This window comes from Curcuma longa, chromosome 21 (assembly GCF_044706935.1).
Source record: "Curcuma longa cultivar G26 ecotype Majalengka, Jawa Barat chromosome 21, ITB_CL_G26_1.1, whole genome shotgun sequence".
NCBI classification, from domain to species: domain Eukaryota; kingdom Viridiplantae; phylum Streptophyta; class Magnoliopsida; order Zingiberales; family Zingiberaceae; genus Curcuma; species Curcuma longa.
The window spans coordinates 7,791,682-7,812,966 of record NC_133881.1 but is presented as its reverse complement, the minus strand read 5'-3'; the positions used below and the strand labels follow the sequence as shown (position 1 = coordinate 7,812,966).

Here is a 21,285-nt window from a genome sequence, read left to right as displayed (position 1 = left end):
TAGAAAATTGACTTTATCATACTGTGCCCATCTACCTTGTTTTGTTTTTCAAACTTTTGTAATGGCATTGACTTAATGGGTGGACCAATGAGAAGATTTAATAATTTGATCATTCAGTTGATGGTAATTATCGGCGGCGGAGGTGGTGGTGCATTCATCGGCGGTGGTAATTATCGGCCCCCCCCCACTATGAAATCCATGATCCGCCCCTGGTAGTTCCCCGATGTCTCTGAGTTCCTCGGCTCCTTCCACCGCCATCAAAACCATGGATTAGTCTTTAGGGATGATGAAGACGACGACCCGAGTATTCTCCCCTCTGGAACTCTTGTGCATTCCCGATCCCCTTTGTCTTCCCTCCTACACATCGACGAAGATGATGATGAGGAGGATCCTAACGATGAAGAGGAGATTGACCAGGAGGTGACCTTGATTAGAGACTAGAATCCCCCATTCTCTATCACAAATCAGCCTCTCATTTCTTCCCTCAATGATGACCTCGCCATCGTCCCTGTCGTCACACCCCGCATTGACCCTGCACCCCACATCTCGTCCCAATTTTACACATTTAATCGGGAGTTCCATCCATGGTATGCTGCGGATCCCAAAGGATTTCCGTTCATGAGTTACCGATACTTTGGAACTCTACTGAATGAAGGAGGAGGAACAGCTGTCTCCTACAGAGCAGAAGGAAAGAAAGATCATGAAGCCATTGCTTGAAGGTGATGAATGGTACTCCTCCACCATCCCTACGACCAGGGGCGGATCCAGGATTTCATAGCACCACGCCGATGAATGCACCACCACCTCCGCCGCCGATAATTACCATCAACTGAATGATCAAATTATTAAATCTTCTCATTGGTCCACCCATTAAGTCAATGCCATTACAAAAGTTTGAAAAACAAAACAAGGTAGATGGGCACAGTATGATAAAGTCAATTTTCTATCTGTAAGTATAGGCACGAGCACTAAAAGTACCAACAACCCGAAGGCCAAGTTTGAACTTAGCAACCAAAATGGTTTGGTAGAATAAAGTTTTTAGACGAAAACAACATTTACTGGAAGATTCAGTGTCCTCTATCCACATATACCATTCAGTCTTAGCAACAAGATGAAGTAATAAGAAAACATCACAGTAAAAAGTTCAGTTACCCATCAACTCTACTGATGATTTTGATAGCAGAAATTAATTTGCTACAGATCTCTAAAAGATTTGCACCAATAAGTTCGGTGGAATTAGTAATCTGCCTAGGACCACGTATTAGGGAGAGACATTTTCCACCTCCGCAGTCGATAATTACCTGTTCCATATAAAATACACACGAAGCAATAAAATGATTAGTGCAAAGAGTTCAAAATGCACAACGGTGTTAAATACATCAAATAGTCCGAGGATGTAAAAATAATGTTCTTCATTTACCTCTAACTAAAAGGAATTCGACGTTCTTTTAAATTTTCAAAGTCTTCAATGATAGCTTCTATGCTCACATTTTTAGCAATTTCCCTCTCAATATATACCATTAACGTATCTGAGAGAAAAGCATCCTCCATTTTGCTCCGAAGTCTTGTTTTCACGATATTCATCGCAGAAAATGATCGTTCAGTAGTAGCAGTGGAAACCGGAAGAGTAAGCACAAGTATGATCACTCTAAAAACAAGGTTATATGTAACTGACTTGTTAGTCTTCACCAACCATTGACATAATTCTGGAATTGTTGATAAATTTTTGTAGTCGGGCCCTTTGACTATATTATACTCATAATGCTTCAATTGTATCTCCAATTGCTCTTTTTCATCACTTGTAAAATCTTGGACATAAAATTTTTCAACTAATTTACATATATCCTCAATTCTGAAAGACTCCACTGCATTTTTAGGATTCAAGGCATTACTAAGAATGAGCAATTCCATAGCATCATCATTAAAGCGCCCATTAATTTCTTGCAATTGTGAATCTATTGAAGCATAAAAGAGGTCCACCTGATAATGATGCTCAATGGTGAAATTATCTTGACGAGCACGAGCTCGACCTCGTCTGTTAATATACGGAGCATTGAAATCAGGAATATCAATATTTCGAAGTTCACAAAAAGATTTCACTTTTGCAAGTAAATCATTCCACTTGTTATCCCTCATTTGTTGAAGTAAATTCTTGGTAGATAATACAAGCTCCATTGCATTTATAATATCCTGAGACTTACTTTGTAAAGCCTGACAAAGAATATCTGTGATCTCCATAATCTCTTTCATAAGATGCAAGATGAATACAAAATCAAAAGTAGTCATTTCATCATAAACAGATGTTGCATCTGCTCGTTGAGAAGGAAGCCCATCATCCATAACCTTAAGCAATACCATGCATGATGCACTAAACATTTTAATTAGGCCTTTCAACGATCTTAAATGAGAACTCCAACGTGTATCGGCAGCTCGTTGTAAAGTACCTATCTGATTAAGTCCACGTCCTGTATCAAGTTCATTAATAGCAATCAAATGTGCAATATCATCAGCATGAGCATTCCTTAATTCATCATTACGTTTACATGAAGAACCAACAATATTAACTATAAAAGTTAATTTGTCAAAAAATTGATGAATAGGTATCACATTTTTTGATGCTGCTACTAATGCCAATTGTAACCGATGAGCAAAACAATGAACATAATAAGCACTTCTACAATCATTTGTAATCAAAGCTTGCAATCCATTAAACTCACCCCTCATATTACTAGCGCCATCATAGCCTTGACCTCTAATATTTTGAACATCCAAATTGTAGTGAGCCAAAGCAGAATATATAGCATCCTTTAAAGTCAAAGCCGTGGTATCAGATACATGAACAAGCCCAAAAAAACGTTCTTGAATGAATCCATTAGTATCCACGAACCTCAATACTATAGACATTTGCTCTCTTTTTGACTCATCTCGGGCTTCATCAACAATTATACAATACTTGGCAACTCCAATTTCTTCACGAATTGCATTTTTCACTCTCACCGAAAGCACATGAAGTATTTGTTTCTGAATATCGTGACTTGTATATTTGGCATTTTTTGGAGCTTTCTCAATTGCCAGTGAGAGTTCGTCATTGTACTTGGTTAACACATCCAAAAATTCAAGAAAATTACCACGATTAGATGAACTTGCTTTCTCATCATGCCCTCTAAATGGAATTCCTTGAAGTGCAAGAAACAACACCACATGTATGTGAGCCTTTAACCGAAGACGATTAGTTGCTACTTGTTCATCATTAAAATTATCGAATCTCCTTGATATATGTTGTGGTTGATTCATCAGATCCTCACATGCCTTTTCAGCATTACGATGGGGTGAAGATACATTATCTTTCCCTATATGGCCTAGGAAAGCACAAGCTTTTCCATTTCGAACTTTCTTCCAATTATCAAATCCATCAACAGTAAATGCAGTTTGATTTGAGCATCCTGATGGCTTGTTGAAGATAAAACATGGAAAACAATATGCTTTATCTTTAGCTGGTGAATACTCCAACCAAGGGAATTGTTCATACCAAGTAGATTGAAATCTTCGAGGGTGCTTGATATTTTTATTTAAGGGATATTCTCGAAGAATAGGTTGATATGCCTTCATATTCAAATATGCTCGACGAATTTCCTCATGTTGGTTAGGATGATATTCCCATATTTGTTGACGCAATCCTAGATCACGCTCTAAAGAATTGAGATCAACCACTTCAACTTCTGTATTTTTGAATCTTTTAGGAAGAATTTCAGGTGGAAGATTATTGTTATTTGATCTTGTTGATGAAGTTATAAGAGCCGCTGGATCAAGTTCATTTGCTCTCTTCCTTTGAAAAAATTTATCAATCGTTTTGGTTTTCCCCATTTGAAACCTTTAATACTGAAAAGCTGGAATTATTTCAAATAGGTGAATAATAATTAATAACAGTCAAAGTGTGCTATTGTTCAAAGTGTGCTATTGTTCATAACTCGACACAAAAAGCAGGAAAAATAAATTAACAGACTAAAATGCAAGATACTGAATCAAAATGCTTTAAGCAATAAAGATTTCAAAAGATTGTCAAACACAGATAACAGATAATCAGACCTTACTGGGCTACTGTTATCTTTGAAAGATCTCCCACTTAATAATCCATTATTTAACAATTCAAATAAAAATATGATAAAATGGGCGTACATACATAACTATCCAGATAATAGCATTTAGAATCTGTTGAGTCTTTTCACATTTCTTATCAACAATGCCATGGATCAAACTCCATTTGTTGCAGCATATACCAGTCTAATCAATTAAATGGAGTTCTTAAAATCTTTAAGTAAACAGTGACATCAATAATCACTTTTTGGGAAATTCAATAATGCAAAAGACTGAACAAATCAACAATATGATTTCAGAGGTGAACAAATCAATTAGAAATGTTTTATCACCTGGCATCAACAAGATCAATTGATGATATCTACTGCCCCAGCGACGGCGACGGAGAGAAGGAGGAAAGCAGATGCGGCGGCGGTGGCAGTCGCAGAAGAGCAGAGGAGAAGGAAAAGGAAGATGCGGCGGCGGCAGCGGCAGTGCAAAAGAGGAGGAAGAACGTGGTCGGTGGGCGGCGAGCGCAGAGGAGGAAGAAGGAAAAGGTTTCGGTCTTTCGGAGATGGAAAAAGTTCGGCACTTCGGCGGACGGACGAGCGAGGGAGGAAGCCAAGGGTTTAGGTTTTTTTTTCATCCTAATCGGCAACGGCAAAAAAAAAAAATACTATTCCACTAACCTGTACGTGGGCCGGGGGGGCCATGGCCCCCCCCCCCCCCCCCCCCCCCCCCCCCCCCCCCCCGGCCCCTCAATACATCCGCCACTGCCTACGACAACTTATAGATAAGTCTAGAGAGTTTGGAGCTAGCCCACTGTTGAACAAAATTCTGCCTTTGCCCATGCAGCCGACATTTGAAGATTAAGAGCATATGGTAAAAGTTATTCTCATCAGTGCATAATCTGATCCTTTTTCTAATATATCTAGAGTAAGAGATACTTTTTCTTTTTCTAGAATTTTTATTCTACTTATTAATTCATTACTCAAGTTGTACTTTTTTTACTGGTTGGTAAAAACCCAATAATTATTTAGGTCTTCATGCATGGATACATTTTTCTAGCAACGTACAAGACGACCCTGGTCATGGCGGCATCAAGGAAGATTTCTTCAAGCTCACCCAAGCCCTATTCTGGCAGTTCCTCGATGTCTCTGAGTTCCTCCGCTCCTTCGACCGCCATCAAAACCACAAATTAGTCTTTAAGGATGATGAAGATGACGACCCGAGTATTCTCCCCTCTAGAACTCTTGTGCATTCCCAATCCCCTTTGTCTTCCCTCCTATGCGTCGACGAAGATGATGATGAGGAGGATCCTGACGATGAATAGGAGATTGACCAGGAGGAGACCTTGATTAGAGACTAGAATCCTCCGTTCTCTATCACAAATCAGCCTCTCATTTCTTCCCTCAATGATGACCTCGCCATCGTCCCTATCGTCACACCCCGCATTGACCCTACACCCCACATCTCGACCCAATTTTACACATTTAATGGGAGTTCCATCCTGGATGGTATGTTGCATTAAGGAAAACCGTGGGCAACAGTTTGATGTCCCAAAGGAGGCACCTAGGGGTGTGCCGTTCATGAAACAAAAGGATTACCAATACTTTGGAGCTCTACTAAATGAAGAAGAGGAGGAACAGCTGTCTCCTACAGAGCAGAAGGAAAGAAAGATCATGAAGCTATTGCTTGAAGGTGATGAATGGTACTCCTCCACAGAGGAAAACATCCCTACGATAACTTATAGAAAGTCTGAGAGTTGGAGCTATAGCCCACTGTTGAACAAAATTCTGCCTTTGCCCATGCAGCCGACATTTGAAGATCAAGAGCATCATCTTCTATATAAGTTGGATGAGTTGGTCATGCCTTTTGTTCATAAAATCCTTGTGGTTATAGGGCCTCTTCTAATTGATGAGGATTACTATGCTCGTGTTGAAGGAAGAGTGATAATCTCCAACCTCAGCAAAGCAGCTGCTCCTTATGGAATTGAAAGCTTTGATTTAGTGTTGAAGCATCTTTGGAAGGGTATCAAGTCTCATAGTGGAAAGGTTCTTGCTGCCTTCCTAAAGGTGATTGGTTTTATTATCCCTCTGATGGATGTCGGTTATGCACATGAACTTGTTGGAACCGAGAAAGTTGATTCTACCTATAGAGATTCAGAAACTACTTGTATAAAAAATGATTAATAGAAAAATCAATCTTTGGAAGACAAAGGCTACTCTAGTATGCATCCGTCCACAACAAAGATTTGCCAAGTTGATATCAGATAATCTTTCTCTAAAATTATCATCGGATACAATTCTAAATCCGAAGATGAGTTTTTTGAACCCGGGATGACAGATGTAGAAGGATTTATTAAATTTTTTTATTATTTTTAGTATTTTTTAAAATATTTTTGATAATTTTTATCTTTTATATTTTAAAATTTTGAATCTGTTAAAAATATTTTAGATTTTTGAATCTATTAAATTTTTTTCTACATATTAATTAAAATTTTGGATATATTTAAATAATTATTTAGTTGATGTTTAAAAATTTTTTTAATTAATAATATTTTCCAATAGTATTATTTATTTTTCTATCTTTTAATATTTTTTTAAATCAATAAATTTTAAAAAATTATTTCTAATCGTAATCAAACTAACGAATTCAATACTGTCAAATAATAATCATCAATGAAGATCTCTAGTGTTGGATTAAGTCTGCCAAAAGACAATATTTCTTTATTTGCATTTCTAAATCTCAATAAAAAAAATTGAAACAAATTGCAGAATTAGATTACCCGATCACACCCTAGATTCATGCTATTGTCATTTATTTAGGCAGACAATTAATGAGTTAAGATAAGAGGGTATCTTAGCTAAAAAAATTGCATGCAACTCATGCTAAAAAATTAACTTCTTGCTATACATCTCAACATGAATTATTTATGATTCTGAACATAAAGCACTCACTATATTATGTGCATGAGATTCAGTATAATACTTTTAACCTCTAGTTCAAATAATAGATTAACATTATAACAGATACACAAGTAATTAAAGATCACCATGCATCAATCTCCTCCTCTTGTAGTTAGCCTTGAAGCATGCCTGCCTCAGCCTCTTTGTTCTCTCTGTCAATTCCATCTCTGGATTCTCCTCCATCATCCTTTTGTGTTGCTCCAAACTCTCCAACTCACTTCTGATGCTCTCCTCGAGCATCCCCTTCCCCAACTCCTACAGCAAAATTACACAATCACAATTTCATGTTCAGCAAGATTACAAGTTGTTAACAAATTAACCCTAAACCACAAAACCTTAACATTGCGGATGAGAGACTTCAAGCTTTTCATCTTCCGGTGAGGCCACCTCGCGATCCCTAGCTCGCGGCATCGCTTCTTCAGCACCGTCAAGCCTACATTCATCTCCTTTGCGGCCTTAGTTATCGGCATGTAGAAGTAGTTCTTGATCTCCTCAAGCCCTAAGTTGCCCAACCTCATCGGAGACTGCCTGTCGGCCGACTTCGATGGCCTAACCGCAGCCTTAGTGTCCTCATCCCGGGTGACAACAACACTCTCATCTTCGTGAGGCACAATCACGTTGCACAAAGCAGCTTGTTCGAAGTCATCGAAGGTCGAAAGAGTGGGAGGCGAATACTGAAACGAGTCGAAATTCATCTGGTCCAACCGATCAAGATCCGACACATAGTTGTCTAACATGTCGTCGTAAGGAACGAAAGGGAGATCAAAATCATGGAAGCTGAAGCCGCGGTCATGGTCGAACCAGAGACTCTCCGGCAAAGGCATGAGATCGCCATTATCTGGCTCTGGCTCTGGCTCGTTCCTGCAGACGCTTCAATGCAATTGAAATGAAGATGATAAAAACAACTAGAAATCAAAAAAGAAAAGATTATAAATCGAAAACGATGATATTATATTGATTGACGTACTCAAGAAGACGAGGGAAAGCTTGTGAGGAATGATCTCCAAGGTTGTGGGATACGTCATCACCAAGGAACACGAGATTGTCCATGCAGTCGAAATCCATGAAGTAGTAGAAGAAGAATAGTAAAGCAGTACGTAGAAGATCAGGGAGGAGAAGACAAAGACATTATTTATATTGACAAAACAAAACATGCATGATGACAAGGATAGATTAAGTGCTGAAAGCAGACCATTAAGGAGGTGTTTAGTTAATTATTTCTTGGCTGCGCCAGCGGCTAATTATAATTATCGTGAATGCAATTAATTAAGCTCAATTTCAACGTACGCATGCATCGCATGAATGCATGCATGCATTAGCATTCAAGTGCCCTAATAATGATCATGGTTAATTCCAAGATGTGTCTGTTAATTAAGGCAGAATCTTGAGGGTGTGTTTGCGGAGTTGGCACCGAGGAAGGGAGGAAGAAGAAGGAGGGTGCAATACGAAATGACATCAACAAAGAGATGGGTAAGTGAATTAAATTAAGTTTGCTGGTGCGATCGATTCCAAGAAGATTGGCAATTAATTAATGGGGGTTTCAAGTCACAATGAACGAGGATATTTACTGTTCTCTTGCATTAAAGTGCTTATCGAGACTGATGATGTGAAGGAATAATGAATTGATTAAGTTGGAATTTTATTTAATTAATGCTGGTGATGACTCGGTCATTGATAGAATATTGTTCATGGTGATGGAGGAGGTAGGGGAATGGATGCATGGTGTTGAGTTCGATTGCTTCATTGTAAGGGTAGGCTAAAATTGATTTAGAGTGGAAAGACCTTGGCAATCCCAAGAAGTGGATTGGGCAACCAAAAAAAGGACCATCTTGAAGGTTCACAATTGTAACGCTAGAACCTTAATTTGTAATGCTCACTTGCAAAAGATTTGAAAAATTATTGGAAATCTAGCTAGTCCATACCAACTTCAAATAAGATAAGTACATTAATATAAATATTTTTTTTATATTAGATAGGCGACCTAAATTGTTGATAGTAAACATGATTTCTTTCATAAGAGGGAGACGTTATCATAATGTCAAGTTAATATTATTTGTAAGGAAAACACTAATCTATGCTATGATTATCCTGAAGTACAGATTGTGAAACCTTGAACTACGAGATATCGAGGGCATTGATGAAGTTTACGACTAGATTATAAGTTTTCTCCATTAATCATCCCCCTATTTTACTAAAACGATTCCTGTTATGGTTGTGGTGAACCGGCCCTAAAGAGTCAAGTCTGGTTTAACCCACGATAGATGACGCGATGCCATGCCCGACTACGGAGTAGGCCTATTGTAGTCAAAGGCCAGTCCCAGTCAGTTCTCAACTCGGTATCCCTTTCCCCGGGAGCCGAGTCTCTCTTTAATCGGACGTGGTTCGAATACGGAACATGGAGCTGACTCCTATGTGTTCAAGGCACAGTCCTCAAGCCGAATCCTCCCCCAAGCCGAACCCTGATTCGAGTCGCATCCCATGGAGCCGATTCCTCACGAAACTGACTCCTCGGTGCCCAATGCATAACTCCGAGCCGAACCCTCATTCGAGTCGCCTCATGGGCCGATTTCTCCTGCGAACTCGCAACCTTCCAGTCGGCTTGGCTACCTCACCCTCATTTGGATTTGGCTAAGGTTCACGCCGAATGACTATCACGGTGCCCGACTCCGTCCATCCCATCATTTCTTCTGACAGTCTCATACCCCGTAATTATGATTGCCGCCTTGACACCCACGTGCAAAATGACCTTACGAGCGTATGTCAACGATGAAACTTTCACCCTGATCATTCCATATCTTTCTGATAAGATCATGCTCAGTGACAAGATATTTCTTTAATTAGGATGGGATGTGATTAATGGAGATATGATAGGGCCTCTTCCTCCCCTTATATAAGGACCACTCCCTGCTGTAAATAGGTATGTGCACATGCGAGCACTAAGCCACTTTCTTCTTCTTTCGCCTACGCTTTTCTTCTTCCTTGTTCGTTGACTTAAGCATCAGAGTGGTTGCGCCAAGGTACCCCCTGGCCTTCCCGCTCATGATTGCTCTGTTTGCAGGTCCCGACCACCAAGCATCTTCAATCCAGCTCCATTCCGGTGAGGAGATCCGGTTGGTGACACGTCCTGTAGCTTATCTCAATAGGAATATAATTTGGCGCTGTCTGTGGAAACTTCCAAGAGTCCTTTCTTGAGACATGCCTATGGATGATCCTCATCGACCCCCTCTCATCACGATGACGCAAGAAGACTTCGACCAGGCGGTGGCCACTGCAGTTCTGGCCATTTCCTGAAATCAGCAAGCTGCTCCAGCTCCTCCTTCAAGAATTCCAACTCGATTTGCTGAGGTCCCTCTGATCCTTGCTCGACGGCAGCTAGTTCCCCTAGAAGCCCCGAAAGCTCATTCAACTAGACCGCTGCAAGAAGCCGATTACTACGGTGTTTCCATGGAGTCTGCCGCCGAACAGACTCCTCCTAGAGACCCTGCTCGGGGAAAAGGACCATGGTCGGGAGAGGGTAGTGGATTGGACAGTTCCCCCTTCACCCGCTGAATCCTAGAAGAAGAGCTTCCTTGACACTTCCGGGCCTCGCAGTTTCCTGATTACATGGGGGCTACCGACCTGGAAAATCATATAGGATGGTTTGAGAATGCCGCCCTACTACATCAGTATACAGACGACATCAAGTGCCGCATCTTCCTGACGACCCTAGCCGGGTCTGCTCTACGATGGTTCAACCGACTCCCCCTTCCTCCATTGGCTCCTTCACCAACTTCAAGAGTTCTTTCCCAAGACATTTCGCTACTAGCAAATCCTACCGGAAGACCTCTATGGATCTTTTCTCTATTAAGCAAAAGTCTCACGAATCCCTGAAGGAGTTTGTACACCATTTCAATCAAGTGGCACAAGAAGTGCTATCAGCCGCCTCCAAAGTCCTAGTAAGTACTTTTTCTCAAGGACTAATCGAGGGCGACTTCTTTAGGTCATTAATCAAGAAGCCTCCCGAGAATTTCGATATATTGCTAAGCCGAGCAGTCAAGTACATCCACGTTGAAGAAGCTCAGTCAACTCGGCACAAGGATGCAGACTCCCACTAGCATAGTGGGCCCATAGCAAGCCCCCACCAACCAGCCGAGCAGAACGAAGGCCTCTGCCACAACCTCTCCAGAGGCCCGAGTCGGAAGCTCCCGCAACCCCTAAAGCTAGCCATCGCACCATTCAGACGGTGGACGCTCGAGCTACTTGACCGACTAGAACTCCGCGTTGGTTGCCCTGCTTCTGCGCTTATCACCAATCCCGGAGCCATGATACGTGGGATTGTCAGTAGTACGCTCGAGAGCTCCGACAAGTTGCAGAATAGCGCGCTTGAAAACTAGCCGTTGAACTGAGTCATCAAAGACCCTTGGCGGGGCGACCAATTCGGGAGTCGCCACCACACTCCCCAAGGCCTGCTCACAAGCGAGCTGATCTCCGAGGTGATCCCTCCCTCCCACTCAGATAGAAGACACTCAAGGACACCAAGCAATCAACCCTAAAGATATACAGGAGGATAATCATGATAACACTCTCCGAGGCAACATCCACATGATCGCTGGAGGAGCAATAGACAGAGACTCTCACCGAGCCTAGAAGGCTCATAGCCGACAACTTGAAGTATACAGAGTCGGCAAAGGTAAGCGGGAAGAAGGTCTAACCATGGGATTCAAACCTTAGGATCTAGAAGGAGTTGAAGTCCCTCATGACGATGCTCTGGTCATCCACGCCACCATATCCAACTATAATATAGCCTGAGTCTTCATGGACACGGGCAGCTCCGTCAACATCATTTTTAAGAAGGCTTTTGACCAGATGCAGATTGACTCAACTAACTTGCAGCCTATGGCCAAGTTCTTGTTTGGATTCACTGGAAATGAAGTACAACTACTTGGCCAGATTAGCCTCGCCATATCACTTGGCGAGGAACCGTTGCGAAGGACTCGGTGCATTCGCTTCACCATAGTAGATGCCCCATCAACATATAATGCGATATTGGGAAGGTCGACTCTGAGTGCCTTTTCGGCAGTAGTCTCTACGCACCATCAAAAGATGAAGTTCCCAATCGGAGACCAGGTGGGGGAGGCTTGAGGCGATCAGCTGACCTCTCGGTGATGCTAAGTCGACATGGTCTGAACCGAAGCCAGAAAAAATCGGAGGAGCCAAGGTGCCGAAATACACTCGGTTCAAGAAGCCCCGACTTCTGTAGGGATTGAAGACAAGGAGCTATTGCAAGTTTGCCCGGACCGAGCTAAGACAACGGTATATGTAGCCGCTGACTTGCCTTTTGAATTGAAGCAGGAGCTTGGTGCTTGCCTTCGCCTGAACAAGGACGTGTTCGCATGGACGCCGGATGAACTCACGGGCGTCTCTCTGTTAATTGCTGTACATCGCCTCAACACTCTTCCTAGCGCTCGACATGTTAAACAGAAGAGAAGATACTTCGATCCCAAGCAGAACAAGATTATCCAAGACGAAGTGCAGAAGTTGATGAAGGCCGGACACATCAAAGAGGTGCACTTCCCGACTTGGTTGTTCAACGTGGTACTGGTGCCAAAGTCAGGCAACAAGTGGCGGGTATGCGTGGATTTTCGAGACCTCAACAAGGCCTGTCCGAAGGACTGCTACCCTCTACCGCGCATCAACCAACTACCAACTAGTGGACTCGACCGCCGAGTACGAATATATCTGTATGTTAGACGCTTATCAAGGCTATCATCAAATACCACTGGAAGTAAATGATCAGGACAAGGTTAGATTTATAACAGACGGAGACACCTTTTGTTATACTGTTATGCCATTCGGACTCAAGAATGCAGGCGCTACCTATCAACAATTAATGAACCGAGTCTTCCACCATCAACGAGGCCAAAACATCGAAGTCTACGTCAATGACATATTGGTGAAGATGGCTTGGGGAGGATCTTTAATAGCCGACAACGACGAAACCTGCAACACCTTACGTGTGTAGGGACTCAAGCTGAATCTGACTAAGTGCCACTTCGATGTTCGAGTCGGGCGGTTCATTGACTACGTAGTAACTGAAAGAGGAATCGAAGCTAATCCAGAGAAGATACAAGCACTTGCACAGATGGCTCCTCCGTGAAACCTCCGAGAAGCCCAACGACTAATAGGATGCGTCACCGCTTTGTCCCGATTCATCTCCCGGTCGGCAAAGCGCAGCTTACCCTTCTTCAAAATCCTTAAGAAAGCTCAGCGGTTTGAATGGAACGATGAATGTGATAAGGCCTTCGAAGAGCTCAAAGCTATGGCGAACTATAATTATTGGTGCCTTCTAATTTTGATATAATTAACATGTTCTCTTTTTTGTTTGTTTTATTTTCTTTCATTTTTTTGTTTATTTTGTTTAATTTTTAATATTATAAAAAAAGTATATGCGTGAGACACCATCTACTACTCCACTAAATTTGATCTATTTTAGATGTTTTGATATATCCTATTTTAGATGTTCTGATATATCATAGTCTCATTTAGTATTATTTATAATACCTCGGGAGCCAATGAAACTATTTTAGTAAAATTCAACTGTCGCAATTCCCGAGCGATCGCACCAAAAACCCGAGTTCCTTTTGGATTTCCTTCTTGATCAATGACAACCGCAGCATTGTCATCATATCGTATTATGATACCGTTGTCACGTTTGAGTTCTTTACAAGTACGTACAATTACAGCTCTAATTACTTCTGATCTTTCTAGTGGCATATTTGGCACTGCTTCTTTAATTACAGCAACAATAACGTCACCAATATGAGCATATCTATAATTACCAGCTCCTATGATTCGAATACACATCAATTCTCGGGCTCCGCTGTTATCCGCTACATTCAAAAGGGTTTGAGGTTGAATCATATCATTTTATTGGAATCTGTTATTTTAATGGAAAGGATGAAGGAAAGAAAAAAAGAAATATTTTCTGTCCAGAAATAAATAAACTTGTAGTTGTTTTTTCATCCTCAATATACCATTTAGTTCTACATCTCCATCCTGACAAATTTAGTTTGTATAGGCATTTTGGACGCAGCTAGTGAAATAGCTGCTCTGGCTACAGTTTCAGATACTCCACCCATTTCATAAAGTATTCGACCTGGTTTAACAACGGATACCCAATATTCGGGGGATCCCTTCCCCGAACCCATACGTGTTTCTGCGGGTCTTACTGTAACAGGTTTGTCGGGAAATATGCGTACCCATATTTTTCCACCACGACGCACATATCGTGTCATTGCTCTTCGCCCTGCTTCTATTTGTCTAGCTGTGATCCAAGTGGGTTCGAGTGCTTTAAGAGCGTATCTGCCGAAACAAATATGATTGCCGCGACAAGATATTCCCTTCATTCTTCCTCTATGTTGTTTACGAAATCTGGTTCTTTTGGGGTTATAGTTGATGGTCATTTCTTAATTCGATCTCTACTGCAGAACTGGACACGAAAGTTTCCTTTCATCCAGCTCCTCGCGAATGAAAAGATTCACTAATATGACATATTACAGATACACACGGAAAAAATAATCCAATAAGACATTTATCAATATTGAATTTGTTATATAGGAAGATGTATGTACGGGATATACAGATAGAATGTTTCTATTATGCATATTTATGGATTATAGATAATGTTTATAATGTTTTTTTATAATGATCCTTTTTTTGACCCTTCTCAAAGGATGCCAAAATATTGTAATGTAATCTAAAGTTTCGCGGGCGAATATTGACTCTTTGCTTTTTGTTATTTCTAGGTCAATCCATGACTTCTCGAAATAAATTCATTTTTTCTCGGTTCGTTCCGCCATCCCACCCAATGAATTATTCGGATTTGTTTTCAGTAGAATCCTATGCAGTCACAGGTTTCATCGTTCCTATAGCTTCTCTATTAATGGTTAAGTCTGAACTCTGCAATGGAGCTCCCCAAAAAAATTTCTCTTCTCGAGTCAATCTACTTAGTTTTTATTAACTCGAGGCTCTTTATTATTCATATCACTTTATTTTATTATTATTTTATATTTATTATTTATTCAGTTTTGATGCTTTATTACATTGCCTTTTATGAGGTAATTCATAGACCATACATATTGGAATCATATATCATTGATATTTTTGTTCTTTCTTTCTCTCATCCTTCCATTTATCTACATCTCTTTATTTTTGCTTCACAACCCAACCCATAAATAAGATTTTTTCCATAAATAAGATTTTTTATAGAAAAGATTTTAGTTGCAGTTGCTGCAACTATATGATTGATCCACTCATCTCATATAGTGACTGTTTCTTGGGATATTGATACTACGAAGCAATAAGTTAGTTATTAGTTTTTTTATTATACTTATTAAGTTAAGTTTAAGTAACTTATTAAGTTTAAGTAGGGGTCAGTCTTTTTTTTTTAATCCCAACTCTTAACTCTAAAGAAAAATTAACGAGTCACACACTAAGCATAGCAATTCTAACAAATGGTCAATCGAATTTTTATTCAACCTTATAGAATTGGAATTGCTCATTTTTGTTTGATTTAATGGAAAAAGAATGAACAAGTTTGTGATTTTTTGTTCTATCACTGAATAGAAAGGAAAGACAAATAAAAGTCTATTATTGCTCCTCCCAAAATATCCAAATTTTGATGCCTAATACTCCATAAATAGTTCGAATTGTATAGGAACAATGATCAATTTTAGCGCGAATTGTTTGTAAGGGAACTCTCCCCTCTCTGATCCATTCGACACGTGCAATTTCTTTTCCGTTGATCCGCCCTGCAATTTGCACTTGAATTCCTTTTGTATCTGTTTGTTCAGCTAATTCAATAGCTTTTTTCATTGCCTTTCGGAATGAAACTCTATTTTTTAATTGTAAAGCTATATATTCCGCAAGAATATTAGGTTGCCCATAGGGTTTTTCCACTTTTGTAATAGCAATATTGAGTCTCCGGTTCACAGAATGCAATTTTTTTTGTATATTTACCTGTAATTCTTCGATGCTTCCTGTTTGGCCCTCTATTAAGAAATTAGGAAATCCAATATAGATTATGACCTGGATCAAATCGATCCTTTTTTTAATTTCTATCCGTGCAATTCCTTCGAAACCCGAGGATATTTTCCTATTTTTTTGTACATAGTTCTTAATACAATTCCTTATTTTTTCATCTTCTTGTAAACTTACAGAATAATTTTTTGGTTTCTCGAACCAAAAGGAATGATGATGTTGAGTTGTACCAAGTCTGAAACCAAGTGGATTTATTTTTTGTCCCATATTTTTCTATTATATTTTTTTCCACCCATATATTATATTTGACTATAAATAAGATAACGAATCTAAATCTTAGATTTATCTAATAAAAATTTAGATTTTTCTTTTAATACAATTGTTATATGACAGGTGGGACTTTTTATACCATAACTACGTCCTCGAGCTCGAGGTCTTAATTTTTTTATAAAACTACTCTTATTAACTTTAGCTTCACTAATAAATAAATCAGTTTCCTTCAAATTCATATTATGACTAGCATTTGCTGCTGCCGAATAAACCAGTTTTAAAATTGGATAACATGCTCGATAAGGCATGAGTTCCAATATCATAAGTGTTTCTTCATATGAACGCCCGCGAATTTGATCAATTACTCTTCGCCCTTTGAAAACAGACATATTACATATATTTTGAACTAAAATTCTTATTTCTTTATCCGAAATTGAGTTATTTATCATAAGGTTATGATATCTCCTATCAATGAATGATAAACACTTCTTTTTTTTTCATTTTTTGCGTATAGCATACATATTTATTTATTTTATATTGTATAACATATTTAGATTGTATATATGTATATTAAATACAAATACATAAGTATATAAAGTATAAGAAATGAACTTAACGACGAGATTTATTATCGTTTCTTGCATGTCTCGTAAAAGACAGAGTAGGTGCAAATTCTCCCAATTTGTGACCCACCATACGATCCGTTATATAAATAGGTAAATGTTCCTTTCCATTATGAATAGCGATTTGTATTGGGCTAAATCCAATTTGAATCCAAATTTAAGTCTGGTTGAGCTGAATTGAAGTTGAGTCGAACCCAAGCTGAGTCAGAGTTGATTTTTCTTTCAATTGGACCTCCAAACATTGTTGTTTCCATTCTAATTTCCTACAAAATTAAATAAACAAATTAATTTCCATAAATTTTTATAAATTAATAAAAAATTAGGATAAAGACTAAAAATTCATCCAACATTAATATCAGCCCAAAAATCCAATATATTGATAAGAAATATAATCAAAATAGCCAAATCTAACCCTAATTTACTTGGTGAAAATGCTACTTATCAGCCATCCAATGAGCTTAATTGTTCTTTTAGTCAAACTAAAAAGAACCCATCTCCAAATATAGTGTTATTTGTGTGTGACCCAATAGGTTCTTGTAACGTTGGCAATGTTTCTAAAATTCATTTTAGAAACATAAGCAATGAGCGGCATCTAGCAATGCATCATTGCTACCCAAGTGACAAGAATGTCGAGATTCAACATAGTCTCCGTGATGATGACAATGTATGACTATGCCCTTCTATCCTCGATATCTAGATTGATCAATGAGGCATAGACCGTGTCATCCTCTTATCAATCTTTATGTTTCTTGATTCTCAAATAGACTCACTCAAGCAAATGAGTTCAATATCTTATATTGACTCATTTGAGCATGACCATGCATTTCGTGGTCCTACTCTATCAAGAGGCCGTAAGATATCACTCCCGTTAAATGAGAGGGATAGATCACATTTACATTACTCACATCCCTCCACATAATTTGTTACATACCCAGTGATCGTCTTTATAGTCCACCTTGTTATGGGTGACGTTTGACGATACCAAAGTATATAACTCTTTATGTGACTTTAGGTCTAAGGACTATTCATACCAATAGTCACATGAGAAAGTTTATGACACTCATATAACGATCTATGAAACTTTCTTATGGCGGATCAATTCAGTATACATTCTCTAATATATATCCATGTGTCAACTCGATATCACATATCCATGACTTATGAGATCAAGTCATCCAGTTGACCTACATGCTAGTCTCAGTGCATTAACATCGTCCCTGAATATTAATGCTTGACTAGAAATGATTAAGAGTAGTGTTTTCTATATCATCTCACTATCGATTCAAACAATCGATATGATATAGATTAGAACTAGCTACCCAAGGACATTATTATACATAGTTATTTGGCATAAATACAAAGTAAGTATAATAATCAAAAAGCTTGCCTTTATTAATAATAGAATATGATACAAAAAGTTTCTAGTTAATCATCACATAATTGGCTCTAAGGCTACTACTAACAGGCTCGACGACTTCGGCTTATTTTTGCTTATCCTGTCACCGTGCTGACCAATAGTAACTTGGGAAAGGTACTCACTCAGCCCGAGGACTTGGGATGACTCATCAAATGGATGGTAGAGCTTGGCGAATACAATATTCAATATCAACACCGCATTGCCATCAAAGCTCAAGCGTTAGCTGACTTCCTCGCCGAGGTGCCCAGGTGTGAACAGGAGGAAGATTGGAAAGTCTATATGGACGGATCCTCCACTAAGCAGGGAAGCAGAGTCGGAGTCCTCCTAATTTCTCCTCAGGGGAAAGAGATCCGGCTCTCTGTATGGTTATACTTCCGAGCCTCCAACAACGAAGCTGAATACGAAGCAGTGCTCGCTGGTCTTTAGGCAGCCAAGCGGGTGGGAGCGGCTCGGGTGCAACTTTACTCTGACTCTCAGTTGGTATCTCAACAAGTGGAGGGCAACTTTAGATTCAAGAATGAGCGGCTCCGTTGATATGCAATCTTATTTCCTAATTAATTAAATTTTTTAATTAAGAATTTTATTTCCTAAAATAAAATATTATAATTTAATTTAGAATTTCTAATAATAGAATTTTTAATTTGTTAGGAATTCAAATTAAAAAATTATTTCCTAATTAATTAGATTTTTTAATTAAAAATTATATTTTTAAAAATAAAATATATGACTAGATATGGAAAATTATTTCCTAATCTAATTTAAAAATTTTGATTTGTGAAATCAAATTCTTAACCATATTTTATTAAATAAGATTTATGATGACTAGGGCAAAAAATAGTCATAATTAGTTGCAATAATTATGTTATGTCATTTATTGTCATGTCATGTAGATTATTCCGTTATTTGCATGAAAAGAGGATGAGAACTAAAAATCTCTTAAAAATTTATTAAAGCTAACACCTTTTGTTAATATGGTTACAACTAGAATTTAAGTTCTTATTTAGGTTATTGGACTCTTTACAAGCCCATCCTAAAATTAAATATGTTTGAACCATTGAGATATGATCTCATAATTAGCGGACTGACCTTAACTTGAAGTGTTGATTTGTTGGACTCTTTCCAAGATCAATGTGGATAGAGGTGAAATTGAGTGTTATACATTTGATGTATACGTGTTAATGTATTGATAACCTGATATTTCTGTGAACATTCAAGTAGTTGATAGTATAATGTGATAGTTATGTATACATGATATATAATTGGTATATGATACCTACCATTGTAGCTAAGAATGACTTGTTGGACCCTTTCTAAGGTTGTTCTTATATATAAGTGGATATCAATCCATTTGGATAATACCTACTATCTTTTGAATTCAATGTAAGGGCTCTTGAATTCGTAAAATAAATAGGATCAATTAATATATGTAAATTGCTTACAAAATCATCTCTTTTATATGCTTTATTGTATTTCTAGATTTAATTGATTATGCATGCTGTCTTTTATTGTGCATAATTTAGGATACTAATAAGTTGATTAACCCTAATTTTGGACTGGTATAGGAATTTGAGAATCGTTCTCAAAATCTGAAATTATAAATTTTATCTAGAGTTCGTAAAAGGAGAGTAGGCATATGATGCCTCATTCACTTAGTGTATTTTTGTAAATGAATGTTATACTATTTTCTCATCCACTCGGGTATTGGATACTGAGTGTGACTCTTATATATGATAATATATAGGGCTTAAGGAACAGTAAAAGACTCGACATTAGTGTTAAAAAATTATTACTATATTTTTATTTTAATAAAGAATATCCTTTCTATTTCTTTCTTAAATAGAAAGGGTTCGATTTGATTTTAGTAACAATTGTTGTTACCTCATTTTGAATGAAATTTTTTATGGGACCAAAATATTAAGTAATAGTATTTACGTATTAGATATTTTCAACGAGATATTCAAAATCAAAACAAACAACAGGCATGCTCGAAAAGATAATCAATTAACCTCCTACTCGCAGTATTATTATCTTGATCATATAAGTAAAAAACGCATGATCGAACTCAAAAGGGTTGGCAGTTTGGAATCATTTAAATTATATTCATTTGATATATATGACTCATGCTTTAAAGGTAAGATGATTGAATTACTTTTTACCTGAAAGGGTGAACTAGTGGGAGAGTTACTTGGCCTTATACATACCGATGTGTTTGGTCCACTGTCAACTCAAACACGAAGAGGTTATAACTACTTCATTACCTTAATCAATGATTATTCATGATATTGGTATATTTATTTATTGAAATACAAATCTGAGAACTTTGAAAAGTTCAAGGAATTCAACAACAAAATAGAGAAACAACTTGACAAGAGTATTAAGATATTTTGATTCGATCGAGGTGGTGAATACTTGAGTCAAGAGTTTCAAGATTATCTTAGAGACAATGTGAAATTGTCTCAGTGGTCTCCGTTATATATGCCCATGCATAAAAGTGTATTTGAGAGGTGAAACTGAAACTTATTGGACATAGTGAGGTTAATGATAAATCATGCAATCTCCCCAGAACATTTTAAGCAATGCACTTGAGACAACTGTTTACTTGTTAAACAGAGTCTCGACTAAGGTAGTCTCTACTACTCCATACGAGACATGAAATAGTAAAACCTCATTTATCTTACTTGAAGATATGAGGTTATTCTACTTACATGAAGAGGACTGTGTCAGATAAGCTGGAAGCTAAATTTGATAAATGTCTATTTATTGGATACCTGAAGGAAACGAGGGGTTTCCAATTCTATTCTCCCATGGAACAAAAGTATTTTTCAAGGCATACTGTATTCCTAGAAGAGTTTCTCTTGTAGGAAACAGTAGGAGTAGAGTTGAGCTTAGTGAAGTTCAAAAGACTCAAATAGAC

The 21,285-nt window shown here is 38.3% G+C and overlaps 3 protein-coding genes across 3 annotated transcripts; 1 reads left to right on the top strand and 2 right to left on the bottom strand.

Annotated features, from left to right (window-relative positions):
* Positions 1–357: 357 nt before the first annotated feature.
* Positions 358–3,609, bottom strand: LOC141815131 (uncharacterized). The gene is made up of 4 exons (XM_074703076.1): positions 2,718–3,609; positions 1,519–2,564; positions 628–674; positions 358–532 (listed from the first exon to the last, which is right to left on the bottom strand). The coding sequence occupies exons 1-4, from the start codon at positions 3,607–3,609 to the stop codon at positions 358–360; spliced, it is 2,160 nt and encodes a 719-aa protein (XP_074559177.1).
* Positions 3,610–7,118: 3,509 nt separating this feature from the next.
* Positions 7,119–8,093, bottom strand: LOC141815130 (uncharacterized). The gene is made up of 3 exons (XM_074703075.1): positions 8,011–8,093; positions 7,379–7,904; positions 7,119–7,298 (listed from the first exon to the last, which is right to left on the bottom strand). Exons 1-3 carry the CDS (start codon positions 8,091–8,093, stop codon positions 7,119–7,121), a joined length of 789 nt encoding a protein of 262 aa, XP_074559176.1.
* A 3,744-nt stretch (positions 8,094–11,837) lies between these two features.
* LOC141815128 (uncharacterized) lies at positions 11,838–12,815 on the top strand. The gene is made up of 2 exons (XM_074703074.1): positions 11,838–12,149; positions 12,375–12,815. The coding sequence occupies exons 1-2, from the start codon at positions 11,838–11,840 to the stop codon at positions 12,813–12,815; spliced, it is 753 nt and encodes a 250-aa protein (XP_074559175.1).
* The last annotated feature ends 8,470 nt before the right edge of the window (positions 12,816–21,285 follow it).